General features: G+C 43.2%; 1 protein-coding gene across 2 annotated transcripts in view; it reads left to right on the top strand.

The window, feature by feature from the left end:
• ZFYVE9 (zinc finger FYVE-type containing 9) overlaps positions 1 to 19,318 on the top strand; it is a 153,357-nt gene that overhangs the window by 114,172 nt on the left and 19,867 nt on the right. For both annotated transcript variants that reach the window (XM_056122309.1, XM_056122308.1), the window contains 2 exons: positions 5,911 to 6,135; positions 8,624 to 8,706. In XM_056122309.1, the coding sequence (XP_055978284.1) occupies positions 5,911 to 6,135; positions 8,624 to 8,706 (308 nt within the window). The remainder of the gene's footprint in view (positions 1 to 5,910; positions 6,136 to 8,623; positions 8,707 to 19,318) is intronic.

Below are 19,318 nucleotides of genomic sequence, written 5' to 3'. Positions count from 1 at the left end.
CTCTCTCTGATTTTTGACTTTTTTTTATTTTTGACTTTTGAAGTTAATTTCAGAACAAAGCAAGAGAGCAGTTAGTTATAAGACAGTCGAAAATGATTGATCAACCTTGCAAGCTAATCACTTGGACATTTGAAAACTGCTTTTTATTTTCTTTCACACGTTTGTAGACATGTTTCTCTCCTTCCAGCCCTTGGGGATTCAGCATCTACTCCTTGAGAATTGAGGGCATATTTGTGTACAGGGGTGAGGTGATAGGCATGAGGCTACAATTGCATGGACTTGGACCTTCCAGCGGCATCCTACTGCAGCTAGAGAGAACTCCAGTCTCTTCCTTTGGCTTGCAAGTTCCTGTGTGCTATTCCATGGACTCCTTTGACCTTACCTCACACCATTCACTCCTTTGTTATTTTCAGCTGTATTGATCATCTCTTGGACCTTTTAAACTGTCAGCCTTAATTTCAAGGATTGACTTTCTTACTTAACTCTTCCCAGATCTGGGACACTATTCTTTCAGATTTTTATTATCTGGTTTCTTCTCTTCATGCAGGTCTGTATTCAGATGTTTCTTCCAGGATGCTCCATGACTGTTTTGGCTAAGAAAGAGCTCCCCTGCCTCCTCCCACCTCCTCCTATCCCCCTACTCCCTCCCCCCTCATAATGCATTACATTTTCTTCCTTATTTAGTTTTTCAAAGTATTTATCATGAATTTAGCTAAAATTGTCTTCCTACATTTGAATATAAGCTCTGTGGGGGCAAGAATTTTATTTAACTCAGCTCTGTGTATATGTCCTTAGAATAAACAGAACATTGAAAAGGGCTTAATTTTAAAAAGAAAGAAAGAAAAACAGCTGTGGCTTAACAGAATTAATAAATTGGTGCAATGTCACCAGGAAGCATCTTTTATTATTTGGAGGAAAAAAGTGCCTGGAGAAAGGAATCCTGAGAGAACAAGTCTATTAATAAAAATGCTGTTCGTGTCAGTCCTGACTTCTTGTTCCCATGGGGGTTAGATTCAAAGGAAAATCCTATTTAGATCAGCCCAAGTGCTTCTCTAAGGTGCAGTGTTTCTGGTACTTGAGAAAGAAGTACCTTAGGTCACAGAAGCAGGTCACTTGGAAAATTTCTGTCACTTAACTTCGAAATACCTTCTTTTTACTTTTCTCCTTTGGTCACAGGACTCTTCTTTTAATGACATCCTTATTTTGTATCTTTTAATTGTTTCTACCTGGTGACTTAATCCAGATGAACTTTCAGTTAATTTAAGTTTCTCATATAGGGGCCAGAAAGATAGGCCTTGCATGCAGTTGATCCTGGTTTGATCCCCAACACCATATGGGCCCCCTAACACTGCAGGGTTTAGCCCTCGAGGCCCTCAAAGTATCACCAAGGTGGCCCAGGTAATCTCTGCCACCTAACATTTATTATTTACTACGTGCTGTGCAATTTGTTCATTGCTTTATGCACACTGCTTAATTTCTTTTTAACGACAACTCTATGGCATATATACTGTCCTTGTGTGCATTGTACTGAGTGTATCTGAGAGACACCGAGAGCCTAAATATGCCCACAGAGACACACACAGCTGGTAAGCAGCTTTAAATCCAGCTGTGTCTTCTCTGAATTTTATGTTTTAAATCATTAGAGAGAATAAACATCTTGAGCCTTTTAAGATCCCACAGATACTCTGAACGTAGGAAGTGGCCTCTTATGAAGTATTTGTGCTTAATTGCAGTTATCTACCAAAGTGTCTGAGAGATGATCTAATTTTTTTCTGATGATTTATGGTGCCTTAAATATTAATGTTCAAGGATATTTAAAAAATAAGTAAACCATCTGTATGAAAATTATTCTATTTGAGTTGATGTGAAGACTGATCATTAAGTTTTAAAATCAAAGGGATTTGTCACATAGCTGTTTAAGATTATGTTTTAAAATCAAAGGGATTTGTCACATAGCTGTTTAAGATTGCATCTTATTAAACAAAGATGACTATGGGCAAGCACTTTGAAAATAAATTTTACTTTCCAGATTTGGGTTTGAAAATTATAAGTTGGGGCCAGAGAGATAGTACAGGGGGTAGAGTTTCCAGACAGCCAACCTGGGTTCAATTCCCTGTATTCCAAATGGTTCCTGAGTCCTCCAGAAGCGATCCCTGAGCACAGGGCCAGGAGTAAACTCTGAACGTAGCCAGGTGGGCTCAAAAACAGAAAAAGGAGAAATTTACAGACTATACATAAACACATACATAGCTATTATTGTTGCAGAGTCGCTGGATCACACACTTTGTTCCAGTGCCAGTATCATACTTGTGAACAGGTGGTCAGAGTGAGTGGTGCCAGGGTTGCCCTTGGTATGGCAGTGTGGTGCCATGCCATGGCTTAAACTCAGGGTCTCTCACAGGCAAGGCATGCATTATACCACTGAGCCACATCCCCTTGCTATGTGTGTGTGTTGCATATGTATTATATGTGTCAATGTGTGCGTGCATGTGTCTTAAGAAAGTGTGATTGCCTGAATGATGCTATGTAAAACTGCGTTCTAAACTATTGTGTAAAGCATTTCACCTCCATACCAGATCACTGAATCTCAAGAACAAAAGTTGGTGTTAATTATATGTTTTCAGATCTCAGGTACAGGTAATTTTTTCAGTGGGTTCATTGTGCTGAATTTTCACACAGAGAGGTGCCTATATAAATAAGTGTATAGTAGATTTTATGTCCTTGGTGTCATATTCTCATACCCATTATTTTATTTTTTCCAATATTTTACTTAGATAATGTTATTTGTTTGTATAGGAGGTGGTAAGAGAGAGTCTAAATTTAATCACTCCTTAGGTTTATAGAGTTCTGCTTTTGTTTTGTTTGCTTTTGTTTTGGGGCCACATGCTGTAGTGCTTAGGGCTTACTCCTGCCTCTTATCAGGGATCACTCCTGGCAGGCTTGGAGGACCACATAGGGTGCCAGGGATCAAATCTGGCTGCTGTGTAGGGCAAACTCCCTACTGATTGTACTATCACTCTGAGCAAGAATTCTCCTTTCCTTTTCGTTTTTGGGTCACACCCAGTAGCATTCAGGGATCACTCCTGACTCTGTTCAGGGATCACTGCTTGTAGTGTGTGTGGGACCATATGTGGTGTTACGGATCAAACCAGGCCTGACCATGCGCAAAGCTAAAGCCTTAATCCTTGTACTACCTTTCCTTTCTACTTATTTTTTCTAATTAGTCTTTTTTTGTGTGTGTGGAGGGGAGGTTTCACAGTCAGCAGTGCTTAGGGCTTAGTCTTGGCTTTGTGTTCAGGGGTCACTATTAGCAGAGTTCAGAGGACCATGTGGGGTACCAGGGATTAAATTCAGGTCAGTCACTGTGAGGCACGCTGCAACATTGTCTCTTCAGCCCACATCTATCTATCTTTTTAAGAAAGAAACTAATGAAAGGACAAAAGGTGGATTTTATAATTTAAGTGGGGACAGAGTAAGAATTTGAATGTGAGTATGGATATGGAGAGAGGGTTGTTAGGTGGCCAAAGGCGAAAGGTGATTAAGGGAAAAAAGCCAGTAATAGACTCCAGTCCCTCGCGGCATTCTCGCACAGCAGTGATGTGTGACTCCCTTGAGCATTAAGGCAACATATTTCTCACCTCTGAGCTGGACTCCCTTGGGTAATCTTGGAAACATAAACATTACACTGCATCAGAGCCCAAGAGATATGTTATTATGACTCTCCATTGTGGGAGGAAGAAATCATTCATCCCTTTAGCCCCCTCCCCCATCTCCATTGTACCCTCAGGCTAAATGATGGAATATTGGGAGGCAGAGAGATAGTCCAGAGATTAAGGTGTTTGCCTTGTATGGACTGACCTTAGTTCAGTCCTTGATACCACATATGTTTCCCTGAACACTGCTAGGAGGAGTGATCTCTAAGCCAGAGCCAAGACTAGCCCTGAGCACTGCCAGGTGTGACTGTAACACTCCCCCCTTAAAAAATCTATATAAACTTTAAAAAAAAACTCAGATAAAGAAAAAAATTGCACATAATGTATAACTGATAGTTTTTGTATTATAAGAGTAATAGTCCATGGTCAGAACAACATGCAGTGCTACAGGGATAAGGCGTTTGCCGTGCACACAGCTGACCAGTTTGGTCCCTAATACTATATGGTCCCCTGAACACTGCAGGAGTGACCCCTGAATGCCCCCAGATGTGGCCCAGACCTCCCATCAAAGTAATATTTAATTTTTTTGTTTGGGGGCTACACCCAGTGGTGCTCAGGGATTACAACTGGTGAAGCTTCGGGGGAACCATATCAGGTTTTAGGGGTCAAACCTGGGCTGGTCTCTTGCAAGGCAAGTGCGCTGCCCGTTGTATTATCTTTCTGGTTCCAGTATTCCACATTTTAAAAAAACACATTGTGTGCAGAAATGCAGATCTGTTCTACCACTTGTTCTTCATAACAGGTCTGAACTTCAGTAAAATTTCCCCAGTCTCTATAGAACTAGAGGCTTATAGAAGTAGTTTATCCCCAGTTACATAAGATTATATACACAATATTATATGTAACTGAACTAGAATATAAATCCATGTCTCAGTGACTCCAAAATCTGTGATTTTCTCCGAAGTGTATTCTGCTTCCCTGATACGGGTTGTTTAACTGTTCTTACTGACCTTCACTAGCAGCTGAGCTCTGCAGCCCAGGCCTGCTTAGTCCTGGAGCAGGAGTTCTACCCCTCATTGAAGTTGGCAGCTGACATTGTGCAGATGGACATGGTCTTGGCTGCGAACTTCCCCTTAGCTCTATGGGGGTAGGTACGACCCCTTAACATGTGACTCTGCTGTCTGTTTAGCTGCCCACGTCACCAACTATGTGCCGCATTTGTTCTGTAGAGAGACCCTGGTTTTCCAGGAAAGTGGGCATTAGCTTCTCTTATGGACATTTCTACATTTGCTGTTATTCCTTTCATAGGTTTCAAAGGAAGATTACAAATGCATTAATTCATGAGTTGACTTTATTCACCCAGTGAGGTAGTAAATCCTGTGAGAGCAAGATATCTAATCTGTTTTGTTTGGGGCCACACCAGACATTGCTCAGAGCTTATCCTGGCTCTGTGCCCAGGATAGTTCTGGCTGTGCTTGTGGGACCGTATGGGATGTCGGGGATCAAATCTGAGTCAGCCTCATGCAAGGCAAGCACCCAACCTGCTGTGCTATTCACTCCAGCCCCAAGATACCTAATCTTAGGGATATTTTTTATGATCCAAACTTGAGGCAGTAATTTCTATCCTGAGACTCTAAAGCATCATTTCTCAGCTGGGAGTCATATGGCCCCCTGTGGGTTCCCAGGATACTCCAAGAGGCCACAGGTGAAAATTGTACAAATGAGCACCCCAACATGAGACTACGGGACCCATCATTGGGATAGCGTGGGCCACAGGAAGGAAAGGAAGTTGAAAGGTGGCCACAGTGGGAAAAGGGTAGAGCCAGTAATTCCCACGTAAGACCTGGACAGTCTCACTGAGGGAGACCTTCGTGTTTTGGCTTGACCAACTTCTACAGTCTGATGACCAAAGCCCTGAAAATTGGAAGAAACTTTTTATTTATTTGGGTGTTTTTGTTTCTGTTTGGGGGCCACACCTGGCTATGCTCAGGGTTACTCTTGGCTCTGTACTCAGGGATCACTCCTGGTGGTGTTTGGGGGTACTATATGGGATGCTGGGGATCCAGCCTGGGTTGGAGAAAGTTTTCATTTAATAACAAATGTCATTTATTTAGAAAACAACTTTATATGTGTGTCTTTCCTGATAGATGGTCAGAAGTCAGTGTTTGATAGTGTTTCATTACTATTAAGTAATGATGAATATGAAGAACGTGATGATGATTTATTCATAAGGAAATAATGAACATTTTTGTTCTAGGAAATGTTGTGGGCAACTTGGGACATTCCTTCTTCAGTCAAAGTTTCCTCGGCAGTAAAGAGCATGGTGGATTCTTATATGTGACCTCTACCTACCAGTCCCTGCAAGACCTAGTACTCCCAACCCCACCTTACTTGTTTGGGATTCTCATCCAGAAGTGGGAAACTCCTTGGGCTAAAGTATTTCCCATCCGACTGATGTTGAGACTTGGAGCTGAATATCGCTGTAAGTATCAAAATAACTTCTTACACTGTGACCAAATTAAGGCCTGAAGTACTCAGAATCCTGCTGTGATACAGTATTTAACAGAAATAGTCTTGAAATAATGAAGCTGAATTTGGCCATTGTCTCTACTTATTTAGTGATATTGGGAAGGACTGAAATTATCAAATAAAGTTACTGATTATTGCCTCGTAAACATACGGGTTTTACAATTTTTTGATGAATGCATAATTCTCTATAGAAGAAATGAATTTAAACTTAAAAAGTTGCTTCACTGTATTTTTATAGCATGGCATGCATATTTTGTCATTTAGTTGGAAAATGTTTTCATAAGTTGTATTTTATGTGCTAGAAAAAGATACTTGAAACTAGTATTATAGAGATTACTTAGTCGGTAAGGTGAGCAAAAGAAGAGTTTCCTTGCCTATGGTTATAATAGGAGGACCAAGTTGTAACTTTTGAATGACATTAAGATCTAAATGCAATGTATTTTGAATTTTATGTCATCGCTTAATCAGAATTGCCCTAGTCGAGGAGTCAGACCCACTTGAATAAGGTTCTTAGCTCTGCCACTTTACTAGCTTTATAACTTAGGGAAAGACACTCAGGTTGTCTTGTCTATTTCTTTTGCAACTAGAGATAAGAGGTGCCTTTTTGCATAAAATAGGATTGTTTAGAGGATCAGATGCTGTAGTAAATAATTATTTTATAAACCACAAAGCAGTGTATGCTTTATTTATTTATTTATTCAACAAGAATTTAATTTTGTTCTACCATGTATCTAAATGGGAATTTATTATCTAGGAATTGAACTGACTGAGACATGGTTACAGGGTCCTAGGAGTCTTTACAAGGAATATATAGAAGTATGATTATGATGGAATGATCTGGTAAAGCACATAGTTACCCACATTCCTTGGGCCCTCCAAGATGGGCTCAAACTTCACTAAGTATGAGGAATTGGATAAGAATCATTTCTTGGACCAAAATGTATCTGATTGAACTATCTATGAAGGCATGTATGAATTAGCTAGGTGAAGTAGGAAAACAGTTTATACAAAAACAATATGTGTGTCTTTCTGTCTTGTATATGTAGTTGAAATCTGGAAGTTCAAGAAATGAGCCTTTTCTAATGAGATCTTTGTGGGAGAAGTGTAAGAGTGAATTCATAGACGTTTTGAGTTTAGGGGCTAATGTGGTAGCCAGCTGGTAGGGTATTTGCCTTGTATGTGGCCAACCTGGGTTTGATCCTTGGTACCACATATGGTCCCCAAGCAGTGCCAGGGGTGGTCTCGAAGAGCATAGCCAGGATTAAGCCCTGAGAACTGCCTAATATGACCCCGAAACGTTGCCTAATATGACCCCAAAACATTAAAAAAAAAAAGCTTAAAAAGTCTTGAGTTCAACGGAATCTGGAGAAACATATTTCCTGAATCTTATTAATCTAGTTTAAAGAAGAGTGTTTCTTCAGATCTCATGGTTCATTTTTGGAAACAGATGCCTTCAAAGGCTTATGCTACTCAGCAATGACAAAAGATGAAATCTTGCATTTTGCTGCAACTTGAATGGAATCAGAGAATGTCATGCTAAGTGAAGGGAATCAGAAAGAAAAAGACAAAGGCCAGATGACCTCACTCATAAGTGGAGTATAAAGATACAAAGGAGGCGATTAGACGGTCCCCACTGGAAATAAGTTGTGATGAGGCCAATGTAACTAGGATCTGAGTGTGCTAGGGGGCGGGACAGTTAATAGTGGAGGGATTGTGGCCTGCTGGTACTGAGCAGGGGATAGCAGCACTCAGATCTGAAACAGTATTTGGTACTATTGCTTAAAATAATAGTAATAAAATTTTAAAGTAGAGAAATCAAGGGAAAAATAGACCATGGCCAGTGAAAACCAGCCCCGAGATCCTGCCCACATTGCTGAGCCCACCACCAGTGGCAGGGCAGGCACGAAGGAAAGGATGGAGGCACAGTGGTCGAGAGGAATAGTCATTCTGGTGGTGGATGAGGCACAGTAACACCCTGTGCCCTAAAACATTAAAATCAACACGATTATACAGGGCTGGAGAGATAACCCCGTGAGTGAGGCATCTGCCTAGCATGTGACCAATCTGGACTCTATCCCTAACTCCACATAATGGTCCCCCGAGATCTACCAGGAGTGATCCTGAGTGAGCACAGAGCCAGGGGTAAGGCCTTAGCACTGACAGATGTGACCCAAAACAAACAAAAGATTAGTACTATTATAATCATGAGACCTGGACTTAAAATTTATGTATGTACACATACATGTACACACACTCTGGCATGGTTTGTAGAAAGCTCAGGATTAATTTGTGGGACTACCATGCTAAATACTTTTCAGGCCCTAAACACTGTGTGCGTTAATTATGCATTGTTACATTTTTTTTAAAAGTATCAGCCATGATGTCTCTTTTACCAAAATGATAAGCTGCCAAGCTCACTCTAACACTTCTCGTTTGCATAGTGTACCCCTGCCCGCTGTTCAGTGTCAGGTTCCGGAAGCCTCTGTTTGGAGAGACGGGACACACCATCATGAATCTTCTTGCAGTAAGTTGCAGGGTTTTGTTCTCATTTTCCTTAAGGGTTTGCATCAGAGAAGAAAGAGGATTTAAGAATTTTGATTGCCATAGCCCTGCTGCTTCAGGCAGGTGAGAATTTGTGCTGGAGGAGAGAAAACATCTGGATTCTTTAGAAAGGATGTAGCCTGGGCTGAGCGATAGTACAGTGGGGAGGGCGCTTGCTTGCCTTACATTCAGATAACCCGGGTTTGGCCCCTGCCACTCTGTATGGTCCCCCAAGCACCACCGGGGATGATCCCTGAGTATAGAGCCAGGAGTAAGCCCTGAGCACAGCCAGTGTTCTGCACTCCCCCACCCCACCCCCCCAAAAAAAGGAAAAAGAAAAGAAAGAATGTGCAACTCAAGGGTAAAATAATACAGGATTCCAGTCCTGATTCCACACTCTCCATTTAAATGATCTTGTAGGATTGGTGCGGGAACTGGAGGTATTGTGTCATTAAGCACCTAGCACATTGCCTTGTTTTTATTTTAAGGCTGATATCCTAGGAGTGTCTTCTGTGTCTGCAGAGCTTACTCTTTACCAAAGATTGGTGATAGATTGTGCACTGATACCTCGGTTCATTGTTTATGGACTGAGATTTAGAACTCATGTTTCTCCTTCCTGCTGGGCCCTTCTGTGTGTGTGCAGGCTCTGAGCCTTTGTGGCGCAGAGTCATTGGTCAGCATGCGTCCAATTAAGGTCTGTTGCATGTGTGCAAAGCCTAAAGGCAATGCTGTGTAGTTGGAGTTTTATGAAGTTTCCTCTGATTCTCTCACCTCCCAGAACTCCTTGTTCAAAAGTGTCCTACTATTCCTGCCTGGCAATTGCTCCCAAAAGATGAGTCTCCTCGAGCTAACTGTGTTCCTCATGCCCCCCACCCCCCCACTAGCCACTGATGTTACTACTTTACCTGACAACACTCTGAATCGCCTTTCAAGTAGTAAAGCTCATTGTCCTAGTCCAGCTGAGAGGGCTTCTTCACTTTCTTGTTGTAGATGAACTAGCGAGCAGGGTGTGCTCAGGCCCAGGCAAGAAGGTCACAAAATCAGCTCTACTGCTCTTATGTTTAAAGTCAGTAGTTTGCATTAATAAACATGCCCTGATATGTTGTTCTAATCTCAGCCATGAAATGGTTGGTTTTTGTTTGGTTGGTTTGGGGGCCACATGCAACAGTGCTCAGGGCTTACTCCTGACTCGGTGCCCAGGGATTGCTCCTGCCAGTGCTTAGGGAAACATCTGTGGTGCTGGGGATTGAACCTAAGTCGGCTATGTGCAAGGGAAGCACCTTAACCCCGGTACTATCTCTCTAGTCCTGAAATGTTTGTTGTTGTTTTAAAACACATTTACCCAGCTTATGAATTGCTTTCGGGAGAATTCGATTAGTTTATTTTCTCACACTGTTATACAGCTGTCTTTTATTTTTATTTATTTTTTTTGCCAGTTTTCTTTTCAAAAGATTCTAACCGTATAAAAAAAAAACTATGGTGGGCTTACCCATGTAGTTGACATTTCCAGTGTTCTGCATTCCTTTGTATAAATCTGTATTCCCATCTGGTGTCATTTTCCTTCTGCCTAAAAGATTTCCTGTAACATTTCTTGTAGTGTGGGTCTGTACACAATGAGCTGTTTCATCATTTCTGTTTCTCAGACCTTTATTTTACCTTTGTGTTTGAAAGATATTTTGTCGAATGAAGAATTCTTGGGTGATGGGGCTGGAAAGATAGCACAGTGGGTGGGGCGTTGGCCTTGCATGCGGCTGACCCGGCTTCGATTCCCAGCATCCCATATGGTCCCCTGAGCACCGCCAGGAGTAACCCCTGTGCATCGCCGGGTGTGACCCAATAAAAAAGAATTCTCGGGTGATGGTTTTGTTCTTCGAGTATTTGCAAGTCATTGTTCCTCTGTCTCCTGATTTGCATTATTTTATTGATTGTTGTAGCTGAGGTAGCCTGTTTACAATGGTTTTCATATTTATGGTCATGGTGGACAGTTACCACAAACTCATCACCACCAAAGTGTCCAGGACCCTCCACCAGTCTCTATGTTCCTTCAAGTCCACCTTTTCATTCCCCTCCAGCATTCTTTGCTTGGTGATTGGAGTTTTTTAATCCAAAGTCAAGTATATATCATCATTTATTTCTATCTACTCCCTTGGGGTTCCCCCCCCTCGCTGTATATGGTAGTGAGATCATCTAATAGTTGTCATTCTCCCTCTAACTTATTTCACTCAACATAATGCCCTCCAGTTCTACTCATTTTACAGTGAACTGCACGATTTTTTTTTTTTTGCACTCAGGAATTACTCCTCATGGTGCTTGGGGGGTCATATGGGATGGGGATGCCAGGGTTCAAAACCGGGTCAGCCTCATGCAAAGCAAATTGCCCTACCCATAGTGCTATTGCTCCACCTCAATTTCATCTTTTCTTACCACAGCATAATAGTTCATTGCGTATATAGATCACAACTTTTGGTCCATTCAGCTGTACTTAACTTTTTAGAAATCTGGATTATAGTTCAAGTAACTCTTACAGTGCCTTGTTTAGAAAAGCTTATGTCTATGTTATTTCTCTCTGTTTCCATTAATTGATTTTTTTTTCCGCCCGTATTTTGAGCTGTGTCTTTCTGCTTTTTCACTTGTTTGGTATTTTTCTAAACTTTCATTATGGTCTTAATCACAGGGATTAAGGTGGTTATCTTACATCCCTCTGGCCCCACTTTGAATCCCCAGCACTGACTGCGGTCTTCTGAGCACCCTCTGGCTTCTTCCCTCAGCAGAGAACTAAAAGTAGCCCCTAAGCATCTCCACGTGTTTTACAAACCATTCCTTCTCTCAGAATTTTTTGTTCATTACCAGACATTGTGATTTTATTTTGCTTGAAGTTAGATATTTTTATGTCATTGAAATATTATTGAGTTCTAAGTAGTGTAGTTAATTTTACTAGCAACATTTTGGCTGTTTCAAAACTGTTAAGATTTGTAAAGTGGAGGGGCTGGAGTGATAACACAGTGGATAGGGCATTTGCCTTGCATGCAATTGACCTGAGTTCAATTTCCAGCATCCCATATGGTCCCCTGAGCACCACCAAGAGTAATTCCTGAGTGTAAGCCAGGAGTAACTCCTGCGAATCATCAGTTGTGACCCAAAAAGCCAAAAAAAAAAAAAAAGATTTTTAAAGTGGAACTAAAGCCATGTTTACTATAGAGCTAATTATTCCCCACTACTTGCAGTGACTTCTGACTATTTGGAATTAAGCCACCCAGCCAGGGTAAGGGCCAAGCCCCTCACAAGACTGCCCTTCCTTCTGGGAGCCTGCAAGCTCAGGGGTTCCCAGGCAATTCGCACTTCTAACCAACTAGGTACAAGCTTGTGGGCTCTTAGTATCACCTCGGTGCTGGGGGCCCCCACCAGACCACTCTCCAGCCCGCGGAGGTGACCCTAGGGTCCATAGGTGCAGGGAGGGACTGACCAAATGAACACAAGACACAAGAGGCATAATGCAGAGAAAACAGGACAGAGCAGACAGAACAGCAGACAGGATAGGATAGGACAGCAGAAAGGATAGGACAGGACAGGATAAAACTTTATTCAGGGCAGCAGGGGTATTATATACTTTGCAACGCAGGAAACCATACTTACATCACGGAAGGCAATTACATCACTAGGTCATATCATATATGGTTAGGAGAGTTACAAAAACTACATGTTTCATATGCTTGGTTAGTCAATGTCAGTTACTTCTTATTCTTGGGCTAGCTGTGACAAATGTTTTCTTTTAGATAACCACACATAGCTCAGGATATGCATAGGCTGTGGTCAGAGCAGATGCAGTACCAGATTTGCACAAGTCAGGACCTGCTTGTTCAGGGTCACGTAGGCCAAGATAACCATACATAGCACGGGCACGTAGGCCCTTGGTCAGTTAAAGGGCCAGCTTCCCACACCTCGGAGTAACTAGCAGAACTTAATTCTGGTTCTGCAGTTTCAATTACACTCTTATTATGACAAAGGGAACACCGATGAGGACCAGCCACAAGTTGAAACCCATTGTAGGTGTCAGAGAGCTTCAGATAGAAGACTTCTGTGTCGTCAAGGATGTGGGTTCAATCCCTGGAATCCCTTATGGTCCCCCAGGCACTGTCACCTACAGATAGAAAATTCTAAGATATTGTTAATAGAAATAAGAGATAGAAAGAAATAGAAAGATATTCTGTCTTTATGGACTAAAAAATATTGTTAAAATATTAATATGAATATGAACTGAAGCAGTTTAAGGTTCAATTTAATCTTTATCAAAATACCAAAGACATTTTTAAGGGAAGTATAATAAACTATTATAAAATTTGTATGGAAACACAGAAGATCCTGCGTAGCTAAAGGTCATCCTGAGACTAAAGTCCTGACTCCAGACTATGCAACAAAGCAGTAGTTATGGAAGCAGAATGGTACTGAAACAAAGAGACACAGAAACTAATCGATAGTCCAGAATTAAGCTCAGACACATAAAGATATTTAATACATAATAGAGGACTCAAGGCCAAACAATGGCTATAGGAAAGCCTCTTCAACAAATAGTGCTGGGAAAACTGAGAAAAAAATTTTTTAAAAACTGTAAACAAATTGAAACTGAATCACTTAATCACTTAATCACTTAACTTCCCGTTAGTCGTCGATTTGCTCGAGCGGGCGCCAGTAACGTCTCCATTTGTCCCTGTCGCGTGCTAGTGTAGCCCAATGGCATCTCTTCGCTCCGGGAACATGGAGGGCCTCAAACCGATCGTTCATGACCTTGACAAAGAAGTCTGACCATCTGGTAGGTGGGCGGCCACGCGGTCTCTTGACATCCCGTGGAATCCAATCAGTAACAGCTCTAGTCCAACGGTCGTCTTTAAATCTCATTACGTGACCAGCCCATCTGATTTTCGACACCTTGGCAAATGAAACAGCGTCCCTGATCCTTGATCGTCGACGGATGTCAGAACTCCAGATTCGTTCTCTCATTTGAGTGAAACGTGATATTCCAAGCATAGCTCTTTCTATTCTTCTTTGGGAGACCTGAATAGCGTTCTCATCTTGTTTGCGTAGGGCCCAGGTCTCTGAGGCATATGTTAATGCAGGAAGAACAGTGGAATCAAAGAGATGTGCCCGGAGCCGGAGGTTGTTCGTCCTCTTAGCTATTTCTTCGACGTTCTTGAAGGCGTTCCAAGCCGCTCTCTTCCTCCTGCGCAGCTCGGGTGCCAGGTCATTTGTCATGTTGACCTCTCGACCTAGGTACACATAGCTGTTGCATTCGGAGATGGTCGTTCCATTGAGAGCGAATGGGGCATCAGGAACGAGGCTGTTTCTCATAAACATTGTCTTCGTAAGATTCAGCTGTAGTCCTACCTTTCCACACTCACGGTCAAAGTCGGCCAGCATTTGTGCCGCTTGGCTGATGTTTGTTGTTATTAAAACAATGTCATCAGCAAAGCGGAGGTGGTGTAGTTGCCGACCATCTATCTTCACTCCCATTCCTTCCCATTCCAGTCGTCGCATGATGTTCTCGAGGGTGGTACTGAAGAGTTTCGGTGAAATGGTATCACCCTGCCGCACCCCTCTCTTGACATCAACGATCACTTCCTTGTAGAATGGTGAGATCCTGGTAGTGAATCCGCAATACAGCTCACGGAGGATCCTGATGTATTGGGCTTGAATGCCCTGATTGGCTAGGGCTTCAATGACCGCTTCCGTCTCAACAGAATCAAAGGCCTTCTTTAAATCAATGAACGTTAAGCAGAGCGGCATCTTGAACTCCCGAGAAACCTCAATGAATAACTGAATAACCCTATAAAACCATACAGAAAAAAAATAGCACACATTGGGTTAAAGACTTAATATAAGACTGGAAAACATAAAATACATAAAGCATAGATGAATTTTGTTTGATTGTTTTTGGGTCCAGCCATGTTGGCTGCGTGCAAGGCAAATGCCCTACTGCTGGAGCGATAGCAGAGCCCGGCAAGCTACCGAGAGTATCTCACCCGCACGGCAGAGCCTGGCAAGCTACCCATGATGTATTCGATATGCCAAACACAGTAGCAACAAAGTCTCCAATGGAGACGTTACTGGGCCCGCTCGAGCAAATCGATGAACAACGGGAGGACAGTGACAGTGACAGTTTTTGGGTCATACTGACCAATACTAAGGACTTACTACTGACTCTGTACTCAGGGATCCCCCCTGGTGGGGATCAGTCTACTCTGCGGGGTGCAAGGGACCGAACCCAGATTGGCTGCATGCAGCATCAGTGCCCTCCCTGCTGTATTATTGCTCTAACGCCCATAGGTGCATTCTGACCACAGAGATTTTTCTGAAGACTCAACTCAGATAAATAAAAGTGAGAATAAACAGATGAGATCACATCAAATAAAAAGCTTTTCATGGTACTGGAGAGAGAGTACAGTGGGTTAGGCACTTGCTTTGCATGTGGCTCACCTGGGTTTGATCCCCTGCATCCCATATGGCCCCTTAAGCACTGCCAGAAGTATATCCTGAGCATTGCTGGATGCTAAAACATTTTAAATGAAGTGAAATAAATCACAAATCACAAATCATACTGTTATTCGTCGATTGCCTCGAGCAGGCCCCAGTAACGTCTCCTTCATCCTAGCCCTGAGATTATATTCAAGGCTCTTTAGGAGAATGAGACCCATCATTGTTACTGGTATTTGGCATATTGGGTACGCCACGGGGAGTTTGCCAGACTCTGCTGTGTGGGCAGGCTACATTTGGTAACCTGCCAGTTTGTCCAAAGTAGGAATGAGATAATGAGATGTCATAATAAGATGTCGCACGGCCGCCAGGTTCCGAGAGCTGGTTTTTATAGTCTCTGAGTCTTGGCCGTTGGTGGGATTACACGGCACCAGGGGGCCAGTTGGTGGGTGTGACTCCCGCCTACTGGAATTTGGAGGATCTGGGTGGAGGATGCTCGGCCCAAATCCGAGTAGGCTTGGAGATCTCGGCCCCGGAACCCGCGTGACTTTGTCTCTCTGCCAGTACCTTCATGTGTGCGGAGAGTGGTCTCAGCATGGTGGTGGCTAGTCCTGGAGGTCTTTGGCTGCCGGAGCCCTGGTCGGGGTGGGGAGGAAAGCGCAACCCTCAACCCGCACCCCTCCAAGGGGTCCCGGCGAGCGAGGACAGTCAGGCGCGGGGGCAGGAGACGGCACTAAATAAATTTAAATGAAATAATTTAAATAAAATTTAAATGAATTTAAATAAAATAATTTAAATAAAAATTTTAAAAATTGCACTGAGGCAGGGGCATTTGCAGTGCATCTGGCCCACCCATGTTCCGCTCCCAGTATCCAGTATGGCCCCCAATCCCCACCAGGAGGAAGCTTTAAGCACCAGCTGGCATAGCCCCCAAACAAAAACTATAACAAAAAGTAGGGAGCGTGTGGGTGAAGATTTCTCTGTAGGTAAAGAAACAAGTACAAAAACAGAAAGGCAACCTGCGAATTGGGCAAAGATACTGGTACAGAATAGGCCCAACAAAGAGAGTTGAAAGCCCTCACAGCGCATCAAAAATCAAATAACACAGCCCAGTCATGAGCACAAGACCTGCCAGACACCTCTCCAAACATACAGAATCCCCTAGGCAGATGCCAAAATTCTCAGCATCGTTTATCATCAGGGAAATGCCAATCTAAAGTACACTGAGAGAATCTCATACTTGTGAGTCTGTCCTGTGTTGCAGATGGAAAACAGGGATCAAGCAGGCATGTATGGAAAGGAGCGGGTGGAGGCAGTCGGTGGGAATGTCAGTTGCAGTGTGTGTGATTGATTCAGTGGTGCTGCACGTGCCTTTCATAGGCAAGGCCCTGGTTTGATCCCTGGTACACAGAGAACAGAAAACTAAAATTAAAAATGGAAATGTTGCGTGACTCAGCAGTGCCACTCCTAGGCATTTGTCCAAAGGATACAAAAACATTAATTTGGATATTTGTACCTCTGTTTATAGCAGCATTATTCACAGTAGCCAGAACATGCAATAAACCTAAATGCCAACCAACAGATGACTAGATAAGATTGTGACTAGGGCTCAAGAGATATTATTGGGGCTAAGAGGCTTGACTTGAAAAAACAACAATATAATAATAATAGTAATAGTAATAGTAATAGTAATAATAAATAAATTAAAAAGAGGCTTGGTGTGCTTGCATCCAACCCCAGTTTGATCCCTGGCACCACATCTAGTCCCCCATGCACCACCAAGCTTCGTCCCTGAGCACAGAACCATGAGTAAGCTCTGAGCACTGCCAGGTGTGCCTTCTCCCCCCCCAAAAAAAATAAAAAGAAGTTATATATTATAGACTAGACAAATAGCTCAAAGGGCTGGAGTGCATCCTTTACAGGCAGAGGCCTGGGTTTCATCTCTGGGACCACACCCTGCACGCTGCTGAGAATGACCCCCAAACACTGGGTCTGACCCACAAACCAAAGTTGTGGTTTCTGTAGTCAGTGTAATAATAATACTCAACTGCTAAAAAGATAAACTACTAAAAAGAATAATACTCACCTACTACAAACTGTGCTTTCATGACAACATGCATGAAGCTTGAGGTGAATTTGCTATATCACTGTATCACTGTATCATTGTCATCCCCTTGATCGTTGATTTACTTGAGCAGGCGCCAGTAATATCTCTATTCCTCCCAGCCCTGAGATTTTTTTTTTAATTTTTATTAGTGAGACATCATGAGGTACCGTTGTAGACTTACAGATTGTGCTTGGGTTTCAGCTATACAATGATCAAGTACCCATCCCTCCACCAGTGCCCATTTCCCACCACCACGGATCCCAGCATCCCTCCAACCCCCCTTCCCCCCCATCCCATCCTGCCTCTGCGGCAGGGCATCCCCCCCCCCCCCCCCCGTTCTCTCTCTCTTATTGGGTGTTGTGGTTTGCAAAAGAGGCAATGGGTGACAATCATGTTTGGTCTACAGTCCACTCAGCATGCTTCTCCCATCCTGGGAGGATCCTCCCAACACCTTTATTTGGTGTTCCATGGAAAGTATCATGTTAAGCGAAATGACTCAGAAAGAGAGGGATAGACATAGAAAGATTGCATTCATCTGGGGAACATAAAGTAACAAAAGAGGAGACTAACACCCAAGAATGGCCGAGATTCGATTTGCTTGAGCGGGCCCAGTAACGTCTCCATTGGAGACTTTGTTGTTACTGTGTCTGGCATATCGAATACTCTCGGGAGCTTGCCGGGCTCTCCGAGAGGGGCGGAGGAATCGAACTCGGGTCGGCTGCGTGCAAGGCAGATGCCCTACCCGCTGTGCTATCGCTCCAGCCGAGATTAGTACCAGGAATTTTACTCCATGGCTTGGAGGCCAACCACACATGCGAGGGGAAAAGGGAGCCCTGAGATTTTAGCAGCCTCTTCTTACTCGTCTTTTCCCAACGATTGGAGGCTCTTTCAGGGTCAGGGGACTGAGACCTGTTGTTACTGTATTTGGCCTATCAAATACACCATGGGGGCTTGCCAGGCTTTGTCCATGCGGGCAGGAACTCTCAGTAGCTTGCTCTCCGAGAGGCACGTAGATTGTGCTTTAGGAGATGCAAATAAGGAAGTAATTCTTTTTTTTTTGGGGGGGGTCACACCTGGTGATGCTCAGGGTTCACTCCTGGCTATGCACTCAGGAATCACTCATGGCGGTGCTCAGGGAACCATATGGGATGCTGGAATTGAACCCGGGTCGGCCGCGTGCAAGGCAAACGCCCTACCCGCTGTGCTATTGCTCCAGCCCCAGGAAGTAATTCTTGACTCGCATCAAGAAAAAGAGAATTACTGGCTGACTTCACTCATGTGGGGGTGTGAATCACCAAAGCAAATAACAAACACTATAAAAGGAACTCAGATTCTGGGAAGAATAGGATGGTTACCAGAGTGGGATGGGAGGAGAGATAGAGGAGGTGAGGTCCTTTTCTCTTTGGAAAACACCAGCTCTAAAACTGGTGCTGGGTGCAGAGAGGTTATACTGGCTGTGCCATAATATTCCTAATACACACACACGACTGTGCCTTAGTGTTCCTGATAAATGCATGGGACTGTGGCTTCGCATTTCTAATGCACGCATGGGACTGTGCCTTAGTATTCCTGATACTAATAGTATTCCCCATGTAGCCCGAGTCCAGATCTGATACAGGTGAAAAACAGTGGCAAATCAGTAAAGATTTGTTTCAGTGGAGGCTTCCGCCCAGAAATAAACACTGTTCTCAAGCCTGTGTTGTACCTAATGTCCCTGGGCTTAGATAAGGAAAGTCTTTCGTGATTTTTGCATAACTCACTCCATTTTGGACCTCTTGTTTCTCTCTTTCTCTCTCTCTCTCTCTCTCTCTCTCTCTCTCTCTCTCCATCTCTGTTTTGTTATTGTTTCTTTCAGGGGCCCCACTCAGCAGTGCTTGTGGCTCTGTGCGCCCGCAGTAGCACACTTACTAGCCTCAATTTAAATTCATAGCCAGTACCCTTTTTTTTTTTTTACATTTTAATTTGGTCACCATTACAAAGTTACAAAGTTATTCATGAAATTACAAAGTTATTCATGATTGGG

Source organism: Sorex fumeus, unplaced genomic scaffold (assembly GCF_029834395.1).
Source record: "Sorex fumeus unplaced genomic scaffold, SorFum_2.1 ptg000045l, whole genome shotgun sequence".
In the NCBI taxonomy this organism is placed as follows: domain Eukaryota; kingdom Metazoa; phylum Chordata; class Mammalia; order Eulipotyphla; family Soricidae; genus Sorex; species Sorex fumeus.
The sequence above is the reverse complement of the archived record's forward strand: the minus strand, read 5'-3'. Positions and strand labels throughout refer to the sequence as shown.